The sequence below is a fragment of the Nicotiana attenuata genome, unplaced genomic scaffold (genome assembly GCF_001879085.1).
Source record: "Nicotiana attenuata strain UT unplaced genomic scaffold, NIATTr2, whole genome shotgun sequence".
Taxonomy (NCBI): domain Eukaryota; kingdom Viridiplantae; phylum Streptophyta; class Magnoliopsida; order Solanales; family Solanaceae; genus Nicotiana; species Nicotiana attenuata.
This window is the reverse complement of record NW_017675286.1, coordinates 50,785-61,651: the sequence shown is the minus strand read 5'-3', so window position 1 is coordinate 61,651 and position 10,867 is coordinate 50,785. Positions and strand designations below refer to the sequence as shown.

The 10,867-nt window shown below is 34.8% G+C and overlaps 2 protein-coding genes across 2 annotated transcripts; one reads left to right on the top strand and one right to left on the bottom strand.

Annotated features, from left to right (window-relative positions):
- The first annotated feature begins 1,873 nt into the window (after nucleotides 1–1,873).
- Nucleotides 1,874–4,959, top strand: LOC109219907 (ras-related protein RABA1f-like). Its single transcript, XM_019384380.1, has 2 exons — nucleotides 1,874–2,351; nucleotides 4,107–4,959. The coding sequence occupies exons 1-2, from the start codon at nucleotides 2,131–2,133 to the stop codon at nucleotides 4,537–4,539; spliced, it is 654 nt and encodes a 217-aa protein (XP_019239925.1). The 5' UTR covers nucleotides 1,874–2,130; the 3' UTR covers nucleotides 4,540–4,959.
- Nucleotides 4,960–5,535: 576 nt separating this feature from the next.
- Nucleotides 5,536–6,018, bottom strand: LOC109219906 (E3 ubiquitin ligase BIG BROTHER-related-like). The gene has a single exon (XM_019384379.1). It carries the CDS (start codon nucleotides 6,016–6,018, stop codon nucleotides 5,536–5,538), a length of 483 nt encoding a protein of 160 aa, XP_019239924.1.
- Nucleotides 6,019–10,867: the final 4,849 nt, after the last annotated feature.

Sequence of the window (10,867 nt, the reverse complement as noted above, 5' to 3'; positions counted from 1 at the left end):
AAAGATATAGGCTTCCGAAGTCGGACCAGTGAAATATTCTTCATCGCGGACCGCACAAAAACTTGTGCGGCCGTACTGGCCCCTCCGCGGCAGCACTCCAATTCGTGCGGATCGCACTGGTTTGTTCAGAGGCCTTCCACTTCTCTGAGCCTGCAACAGCTCTGATTTTTAAGCCTAAGACATCCCGGAACCTACCCGAAACTCACCTGAGCCCTCGAAACTCTAAATCAAGTATACACACAACCTCAAAAACATCCTACGGACTTATTCGTGTAATCAAATCACCAAAATAACATCATGAACACCGAATTAAACCTCAAGATCAATGAAATTTCTCAAAACTCCTTTAAGCATCAATTTTTTCCAATTAAGGTCCGAATCACGTCAAACGGACTCCATTTCTTACCAAACTTCACAGAGTTATCTTAAATTACATATAAGACCTGTACCGGGCGCCGGAACCAAAATACGGGCCCGATACCAACATGTTCTAATCAAAATTCATTCCCAAATCCTTTAAACAATTTCAGAATATAATTTTCTTTAAAAATTCATTTCTCGGGCTTGGGACCTCAGAATTCGATTTCGGGCATACGCCCAAGTCCCATATTTTCCTACGGATCCTTCGGGACCGTCAAATCACGGGTCCGGATCCGTTTACCCAAAACGTTGACCGAAGTCAAATTAATTTATTTATTAGCCAAATTTTTTCATTTTTCACAGATTTTCATATTTAAGCTTTCCGGTTACGCGTCCGGACTGCACACGCAAATCGTGGTGACTCTAAATGAGGTTTTCAAGGCCTCGGAAACACAGAATTTAATTTAAAGCAAGTGATAACCTTTTGGTTCATCACATACATGAATAATGATATTCGAATATTGATATTGCGGTTTAATTTATCATATTGGTTGTTTATTCATATCCTGAGCCTAGTTATTTTACTGCCTAGGTAACAGTGAAATACTATATATAAATCTTGAGTTGAACTTGAAAGATGTAATTCTTGATTGCAAACGGATTGAATAGAGCGCGGTCTTGAACCTAGTCATTGGAGAATTGATTTGTGAATACAGATAGAAATATACCTATTTTCCATGCTTAGCAATTGTGCAAGAGATTATCGATGCATTTTTTTTTACCTCGAATCTCATTGGCATATATGGTTTAGAATAAACTGAATAGGCGAGTAGAAGCTGTCAATTTTTTACATGTATTATTGTCCTTGCAGGCTGCTGACCTAGATAAATTAATAAGTCGAGTTGATTGAAGAATTCAACAGGATTGTTATCCAACCATAACTCTGAAATATTAATTCTCATAAATTCGTGCTAAAGATGCTAGTTAATTAGTTCTTAATCGCAACTCTAGTAGTAGAATTAATAAAACAAAAATCACCTTGAAATTGTTGTTGACTCGATAAATTACAATTTGCTAGATTTAGTTAACTGATCACAAGTTCTCGTGGGAACGATACTTTACTCACTTTTTACTACTTGATTGACAGCGTATACTTGCGTGTGCGATTTAGGGCAACGAGCTTTTAGTATTTATAAAAATTTCTGCCTTTTTTTAAAAGCAACTACTAAGCTACGAAAGAGTACTATAACTAAGTTAAAATGACAAAGAAAATTACCAGACAATCTTCCTACCCCACACTTAAAATTGTGCGTCGCTCTAATACACACCACAAATAAAAAATTATGTGTCGCCTTAATATACACCATAAATAGTAAGAGGGTAAAAAAAACTCCCTGAATAAACCAAAAACCAAAACAATAGTAGTTTACGGACTTCTCCCACATATTAATCTTGTGTGTGGACACTCCACAATTATTTCCGATCATTTGCTCGCTTTTGCAACTAAAATTAGTCGAAGAAAATAAGAAGGGACCATCCGATGAGAAATTGAAAAAACATATACATATTTGGACCATTAAGAGGGTCACGTAAAAAAGTAGAATGAACGTGCCTAAGAATTAGTAGTCATAAAATCTTTGAATAGGTGTCCCTCTCCTCCTTGTAGCGGTGCTCCACTCCGCTCCTCTTTCTGCATTTCTTCCCAAACCCATCTTATCTCCTCTTCTCTGTACACACACAGACACATACTGAGAGACCGAATAGACAGTAATGGGCGCATACAGAGCGGACGACGATTACGATTATTTATTCAAGGTGGTATTGATCGGCGATTCCGGCGTCGGTAAATCCAACCTCCTCTCCAGATTCACTCGCAACGAGTTCAGTCTCGAGTCAAAGTCAACGATCGGCGTTGAATTTGCCACTCGTAGCATTCGTGTAGATGATAAAGTCGTCAAGGCTCAGATTTGGGATACCGCCGGTCAAGAACGGTATCTCCATTTTTCATTTACTCAATTTCCTTTTTTACTGTATACATTGAACTGTAAATATTTGAGATCTGAAATTCTGATACAAATTGCTTTGCTCAATTGGCGTTATATAACTTGTTAGGATTTCGTTTTTGTGGCAAAAATCAGATCTGATACAAACATTATTAAATGATAGATGGTGTTTGTATCAGAAAATGTTGACATTTTTTATTTCAAATTTATCATTAGAGAAAGTTCAGTTTGCAACAAAAAAAATCTAATTGCCTTTGGTTGAAGAGAAAAATTGTCAATTTTGCTGAAATAAATGCCACCTAAATACCCATACCTATGTTGGTGGGAGCTAACAGGTACTCAGTGGAATAGTTGAGTGTGTGCAAGCTGGCCCGGACACCACATTCATAAAAAATTGCCACCTGAATACTTTACCCAGTTGTATTTTTTTTTCCCAGTTCTTCTGGTTATATATTTGTCGTTTTTATTTGTTATTATTATTCTTGAACTACACATTGTGATATTTTTATCTTCCAATTTCACTTCTTCATTAAAGGTTTTTGCTTTCTTAAAGCCCGAATTTTTTCACTCTTTGCGTTTGATAACACTTTGAACTGTACAACCACGAGATTTTGAGAGTTAGTGCAAAACTGCTCTGTGTGTGAATAATTTTTGGAGATTTCTTGTCTCACAGTGGTGGAAAATGGAACCAGGAATTTAAACAAGAGGGATTCAAAAATTGTCATACTTGGGATTTGAACCTATGACCTAAAGTCATATTTTCAACCCCTTTTACCACTTTCTAGAACTTCTCTTTATGTCAAGGGGATTCAACAGCTTATATATAACCAAATAACTAGTTTTAGCCCTATTTTTTAAGTACATAATTGTTCAGCGAAGGAGGCTCAATTGAACCCCCTTCATTCAAGCTAGCTCCGCCCCTGAAATCTCAGTCTCATAGGTAAAGCCACTGCCTTTTTTTCTTCTAGCACCAACAGGCTTTTCGTAATTCGGGGGCAAAAGATTTGGACAGATTGCTCTCAAAAAGCCAATGACTTTTTTTCCTTATTTCTCGTCCAGAACAGGCTAGCCTCCAATTGTTACTGAGACCACTTCACAAGTGAGCTGCATGCCCGGCTAGAAAAGGAGTTCAAGCTCTTTTCTGGCTCTCTTTGAATCTCCATTTTACTGTATTCCACTGCCTAATCATATAGTTTGATGGATTTCATGCGGTTTTCCTCAAACAAAAGAGCCAGGTGATCAGCTAGGATGGCAAGGCTACAACAGTGACCTTTTGAGTTTATAGATTACTGCCCACCCTACTCCAAGGGGATCAGTCTTCAAAATTAAGTTAGTCTTCACTTTTTTTTTAAATCATGGATCTAAGATGAAATGTTCTTTCTTGATTTTGTTTCATTAGGCTAACATTGATCTCTGAAATGATTTCGGCTGTTATTTTTTCGTTCGTTTTGAAGTCTGAAATGAGATGTGGTCATGGTCTTGTTATAAATAAGTTTGATGTACTAGGGGCCTCTTTTCATTACTTATTTTCTCCTATCTATTGTTGTAGTAGTAGGTTTCCAGCCTTGGTTGACCCATGTTTCTATAGCTTTTACAGTCTAAGGTCCTATAAATATTTGGTGTTCATCTTGTTTTACCTGGTACAATTTCCATGTTATTTTATATCTTACTTTCCAATATGGAAATGTTTTGATTCGATGTTTTGTATCATAATAATTTCTCAGTTTGTGCTCTTTGTTTAAGATATCGCGCAATCACAAGTGCCTACTATCGAGGAGCTGTCGGTGCATTGCTTGTCTATGATGTCACTCGTCATGTAACCTTTGAGAATGTAGAGAGATGGTTAAAAGAGCTCCGAGACCACACCGACTCTAGCATTGTCATAATGCTGGTGGGTAATAAGGCAGATTTACGTCATCTGCGGGCTGTTTCAACTGAGGATGCCAAGGCGTTTGCTGAGAAGGAAAGTACGTTTTTCATGGAAACATCTGCGTTGGAGTCCATGAACGTGGACAATGCCTTTACAGAAGTGCTCACTCAAATACACCGCGTTGTTAGCAGGAAAGCTCTAGAAGTAGGAGATGACCCTGCAGCATTGCCGAAGGGGCAGACTATTAATGTTGGAGGGAAGGATGATGTTTCTGAAGTAAAGAAAGCCGGGTGCTGTTCTTCTTAGAACAAAGAGTAATACAAATGGTTGAACAGGTTCTCTTTGCTTTGAGCGCAAAAATTGACATGGCAGTTGTACTTCTCCCTCTATATACTAGGAAGTAGCCACATGGATTGCTTATCAATGAGAGCTTTATTAACTGGACCACTAGGCATTACTGAATTGAGTGCAACCCCAAGATTGGTTGTCCAAGTGACTTCATAGCATTCTTTATCCTTGTTTCTATATTTTACTTCCTTTGGTCAATGATTATAGTATTAGCTTCTTGTGGACCTCCATGATAGGGTATATTTGTTTGGAAAAGATTTGAACGGATACATGTATGAACACATTTTATCCTGCCTTGTATTTGATTGTTTGATTAGTTATGGACTGAGGAATATTTTCAATTTCTATATAAGCGCTCTCTCTCTGTGTTTGTGCTAATTTTGTACACGTGATTTTGATTAGTTGTTGACTGATCGTCTTATTGCTGCCCTTCTTTTGGAACAATATTTTGGTTTAGATTCAATAATATTTACTGTGATGTGGGGAGTATGCCGAGGACGCTTTTTCAGTCTTATACTTTTAGTAGATTTTAAAAGTTTGCCTTCGTTGTAGGGAACTGATTAGCTCTTTAATTTGGGGTTGCTCAAGTAAATCATAAATACCAGTTGGAACCATGAAATTGTGTTATACACAGCACTCCATTTGTGTTGTAAGCAGATGTGCCAAAAAGTAGCCACAGCACTAGGAACGAACAGGGGACAGACAACTTTTTTATGGTACTAAATTTTTTTATTAATCACCAAGAGAATTACAAAACTTCAGCTAGGCCACAACGCGGTCTGCTGTCTTATCTAATCAAGCTCAAAAACAAACAAAATCTGCTAATACTTGGCTTAATGGAATTAAGAAGCCCACCTCCTAGGGAGGGTTTCTTCTTAGTCCCATGTCTAAACCTATTATGAGTAATACAAAGATAAAACTAATAACAATAATACTGATGCAAAACTAGAGCTATCACTGAATGGGCAAAACTGGATCGCTACAAACCGGACATGTCTTCTTCCTCGTCAGTAGCCACTTGTTGGCGCAATCTGCATGAAAGTCATGGCCACAGTGAAGTGTGCCAATGATATCTTCATCTTCATATTCATATGCACATATGAAACAAGCATCTTGCTCCTCATCATCACACATTGGACCATAATATGTTCTTGTTTCTAAATATTCAGAAACCCCAAACTCTTCTACTTCTATTTCTTGATCAAGACTATCATCTATGTCAACCCCAAACTCCTCTTTCTCCTCCTCCTCTTCTTCTATTTCTTCTTCAATTTCATCATCAAGATTATCATCAGATTGTGGCACCGAAAACACATAATGATTAACACTATACTGATCAGATATGTCAACCCCAAACTCTTCTTTTTCTATCTCTGCATCAAGTTTATCAAGAATACTATGAGGAACTGATGACGGCACCCACGAACAATGAGGCATGATACACTCATTCGAGCTGTTGTAGCCATATGTCTGGGCACTTGATCTCTTGTTTGCAACATAGTAGTAGTATGAGACATGTTACCTTGTAGAATGAAAGTTGTTGGGATTATAGGGTTTAATGTTTACAGAGTTAAATATATAGGCCAGAAATAATACCCAATTTGATTGGGAATAGGACTAATACCGCGTTTCCTTATGCTTGCGTACCAAGATTCTTTCCTTATTCTTTCATTGTCCTTTTTTCTATTTCTTCTTTTTTATTCTTAGACTACATAATTTAGGCCCTAAAATTATTTCTATTAAATATAAAATATGTAATTCAAATGATTATTATTTCTTATTGAGATAAGTAAAAAAAATTAATCATTTGTTACCAATCATTAGTCGCATAATTCTTACTTTATACGAATTTTTAGGGATTTAGTTGAGGATCATAAATGAAAGTGGTAGATAAGCAAAATAGCAGTCCACTGAAACTTAACCAATCTTCTCAACGTCGATTTTGTATTTTTTTCAAGGTCTTAGTAGATTTGCTTCAAGCTAATTAGATCGTCACACTCCCCAGATTCTCCTGTGCAAGTTACAAAATTAAATTACTCGATTTAATATACATAGGGATAAGAAATTATTTTTCGTGTATCCATATCAAATATAGATTAATGTAAATAGTTTCCTCGGTTAAAATCTTATTAAGATCAATAATGTCTCGAGAAAAAAATGAATTATATGAGTGGGGACTATACTATCAGTTACAAAAGAAATTAATTATAGAAATGCATCTAAAAAGCATGAATAATAAACTCCAAATAAAAATACGTATGTGTCTACTCTTACAAATACACGAAACTCAAACATACATTGTTGATTTACCCTTTTAAATTTTGTAAGTGGATTCCATATTGGGTAAAATTACAATTATAATTAATCATAAATATATTATTATTTCTTGTATTTATTATTTGTCCTTATTATTACAAATTATCTTCTTATAAGATGATATTAGGAATACGGTAAATACCCTTTCGAAGTTTTTACTTCAATTTCTCTTGTTGCGGTTACTTTTGTAATTCTTATTTGTCATAAGAAAGTTGGAGTATCATCTTTGTTAAAAAGTTACAATTAATTTTAAAACTTCGTACTTCCTTATTCATATTATATTACTAGTCTCTGGCCAAATATTTTGCGTATGTATGTTATGTCAATGAATATACAATATTAAAACCGTATATATTATTAAGTAATATATTTGATTTATTATATAAAAGTAGAAAAGTAAAAATATTTTATTATAATTTCGGGCTTTACCTCCTACTACCAAAGTTATCCAATTATCGGAGAAAGCCAGGTGCCGTAGGTAACGAGCAAGAAAACGGATGCGCTAAGAAGCAACTTCGTGCAGCTGCTGCGCCCTTGCTTCTTGCCTTATCTTACTTAGTAAAGCAACCTTTCGCGCTAGGCGCTCACCTTTTTTGGCTTCCCTAAAATAGAATATTTGGAATTCTTTCTTTTGAGATTAGTTAGCATAATATATAAAATATAAAGAAATTAAATGATAAGCTTGGTGTATAGTCTATTAATCTCCTCTAGATATTGATTATTTGAACTTTATGAGTAATATTTGAACTTGAAGCATAGAATGATTTTAAGGTAATAGGTATAGATATTGATATACATATCGTGTAATAATTTCATATACTACTCTATGATTAGGGTAGAAGATTAGTAGGTAATCGAGCAATCTCTTTGTCTTCCTCAGTTCGATAGTATTAGTGTTAGTTTAATCGGTTATCCCTTTATTCTTAGATTGCTATTACTACTATGTAATTGCTACCCTGGCTTTGGTCCACTTTTTATCTTCTTGTTGTTGATACTTGTTGCCATTATATCTTTTTATCTTTTCTTTAGCCGAAGGTCTTTCGGAAACAACCTCTGGGTTTGTTGGAAACAACCTCTTTGGAAACAACCTCTCTGCCTTCCAAGGTAGGGGTAAGGTTGCGTACATCTTACCCTCCCAGACTCTATTTGTGATACTTTACTGGGTTTGTTGTTGTTGTACTAGAGGAACGTAAAACACCCGATCTGAATTTAAGAATACTATTAAAAAGAATTTACTTTTCGTAGGGCTCAATTTCTAATGGAAACCACCGTTTAAAACTCAGGAATTAAAAAAAATAATACTCCTTCCGGTCCATAATAAGTGACCTTTTGGCCTTTTTATTTGGTCCAAAACGTCATTTACATAATCAAGAAGGAATTAATTTTATTTTTTCAAAATTTACCGTTATTTACATATCCCGATATGTCAAAGTAACAATATGCAAATTTTAATTAAGGGTAATTTAGTGAATATATCTTTTTTTTCTCTAGGAGTTAGTATTTTCTTAAGAGTGCCAAAGATAAAAAAAAAAAAAAAAAGTCACTTGTTATGAATCGAAGGGAGTAGCAACATAAAAAATGCCAAACAAAATGCAACAAAAAATCTGAGATACAGGAACAGAAAAACTAGCTAAAGTACTATTTCTAATGTCTAAAATCTTCACCTTCAACAATTATTTGAAGGGGCAGAAAATAAAAAAGAATTTCTACTAAGAGACAAAAGACACCATGTTTCAGTAGCAAAAACTAATAGATCACCCACAGTGATTAATATTTTAGTACCTGCCAATACATATCATTGCAGCCATATATGTATCTTCACGAAAATTTAAATGTCCGATTGTAAATCTCTTCCTTCACCCATTTAAAATTCTTCAATGTAGATCTTTTCACTTCAAATTGAACATCTATATTCACTTGAATAATGCCGAATTTTTGTCATCATGCTATGCTAGAAGTTACAACTTTTATCAATTATCAGTTCAATAGTTGTACACAAAGTGTTACTCTTTGAATAAAGTCAGAAGATACCACTATTACTATTAGTTTAATAATTTATCCTAGCGTCATTCAGTGAATCAGTTTGTTTGAACCGCGGACAAGGGCGGATCCAGGATTTAAATCCTATGGGTTCAACTTTGAAGATTCTTACCACTGTGCTCATTATGATTTTAAAGTCATGAGCTCATATTTATTATTTATTTTAGTTTTAATAGATTTTACATATAAATTTATGCTCTGCGTCGAAAGTTATGAGTCCAATTAAACCCGTACTAATATGTTTGTCACCTCTGGGCAACTAGCAAAGTTCTTTGGGTCTTGAATCTCCTTTCGGCTAGAATATATTTTTATTTAAAGTCTATTCTTCTAACTTTTTTGAGATACAAAGTTATTAATAATCCTTTTTATATCGATTTTCTCTAATAATCATATATCTAAAGAGCTTTCTTTCCTTTTATATTAAAATTTTTTATTTATGAATTAAAAATACTAAATATTATTTTTTAAATACCTATAAACCTTTTTTTTAAAAAAGATGGGCCAAATGAAGCGTTGATATGCAGAATGAAGCATTATGGCAAGCAAATATGCAGAACGAATTCATATGTGATATCACATTGCTCTTCACGTTTTCTTTCTATTAATAACAATTTACTTTGAAGCTTCAGATATTACTCTGGTCTTTAAAATTTTAGGGGAAAAAGACACTATCATTCTTCAACTTTGGCAGCCTAAAATTGAGCATTCTTTTAGCTTGCCGCTTGTTTAAATTGATCTTTACTTTGTACAAAACCATCAAATCCTACTTAGTTCACTCCTTTAACAAAAAGTGGACCAAGTGAGACAACCATAGTATGTAATACTAAGTCACTTGGTAGTCTTTTTATTTTATTATATATATTAGTAGGAACACAAAAACTAAATTTTCTTAATAATCAAGCATTCCATACAGTCTGCAGTACATCAAATGGTTGTCTTTTTTTTTTCTTTTTTTTTTTTAAAGTCAATAATTTAAAACTCCAAGTCAGTGTCAAAACTATGTATACGTTGCGAAAATGACTCAACCCGACCTTGATTTATTGAATATATGTCAGTGCAATTAAACATGTCAATAAAAGAGGCAGTCCCGTGCACTACGCTCCCGCTATGTGCGGGGTTCGGGGAAGGGCTGGACCACAAGGGTCTATTGTACGCAGCCAAACATGACAATAGTAAAGAGAGAAATAATAACCTCAGAAGCAATAATATATACATCAGAATTTCGATCCCCTCCTCTCCTGAGCTGCAACTCTTCAATTTCTCTGTCATTAGTTTAACCATTTATGCGGCGGAGAAGGCTAACAAACACAAGAACCTGATGCCATAGTCGCACAAGATGGCTCAGGAAACTACAACACAAAAAAGGGTGCGCAATCTCGGCAGCTCCAAACAACAACATTGAAAAATACTACATCAGAATTCAAGTTGGGCTGTCCATTCAACTCAATGAATCCTTTTCAATCTATCAAATGGTCGATACAAAGTTACATATACCATTTGATATATAGAATAAGTTTAAGGGACAGTTCTAAGTTCCTTGTTTTATTTTGTAGTATTTTCCTCTACTGTTGTTTGGTGCTGCAAGATTGTACATGTTATTGTATTGAAGTTTCCGAGCCATATTGAGAGACTATTTCATGAAGTCAACTTTCTTGTTTCAAGTTACAATTTACCTGCACAATTACAAATCTGGTTATTCAAGTCAACTTTATACTGTAAATAAAGATTAATTTAACATAGCCAAAGAGTTGAGCATTATATTGTTGTGATAAATCAACAGCACCACCATAGCAAAAGAACTTCTTGGCAAACTCAAATGCAACTCTTATTGTTATTTAGTTCCTATATGTCTAAATGTTTTTTTTTTTTTTTTTTTTTAGGGGGGGGGGGGGGGGTACCGGGGGTATCTGAATAATCATCTAGCAACACA

Excerpts from the sequence above, each read along its gene's own strand:
- LOC109219907 (XM_019384380.1), top strand. The coding sequence starts at position 2,131 with ATGGGCGCATACAGAGCGGACGACGATTACGATTATTTATTCAAGGTG. Across the intron at positions 2,352-4,106 it reads GATACCGCCGGTCAAGAACG|ATATCGCGCAATCACAAGTG; the intron begins GTATCTCCATTT and ends TCTTTGTTTAAG.
- LOC109219906 (XM_019384379.1), bottom strand. The coding sequence starts at position 6,018 with ATGCCTCATTGTTCGTGGGTGCCGTCATCAGTTCCTCATAGTATTCTT.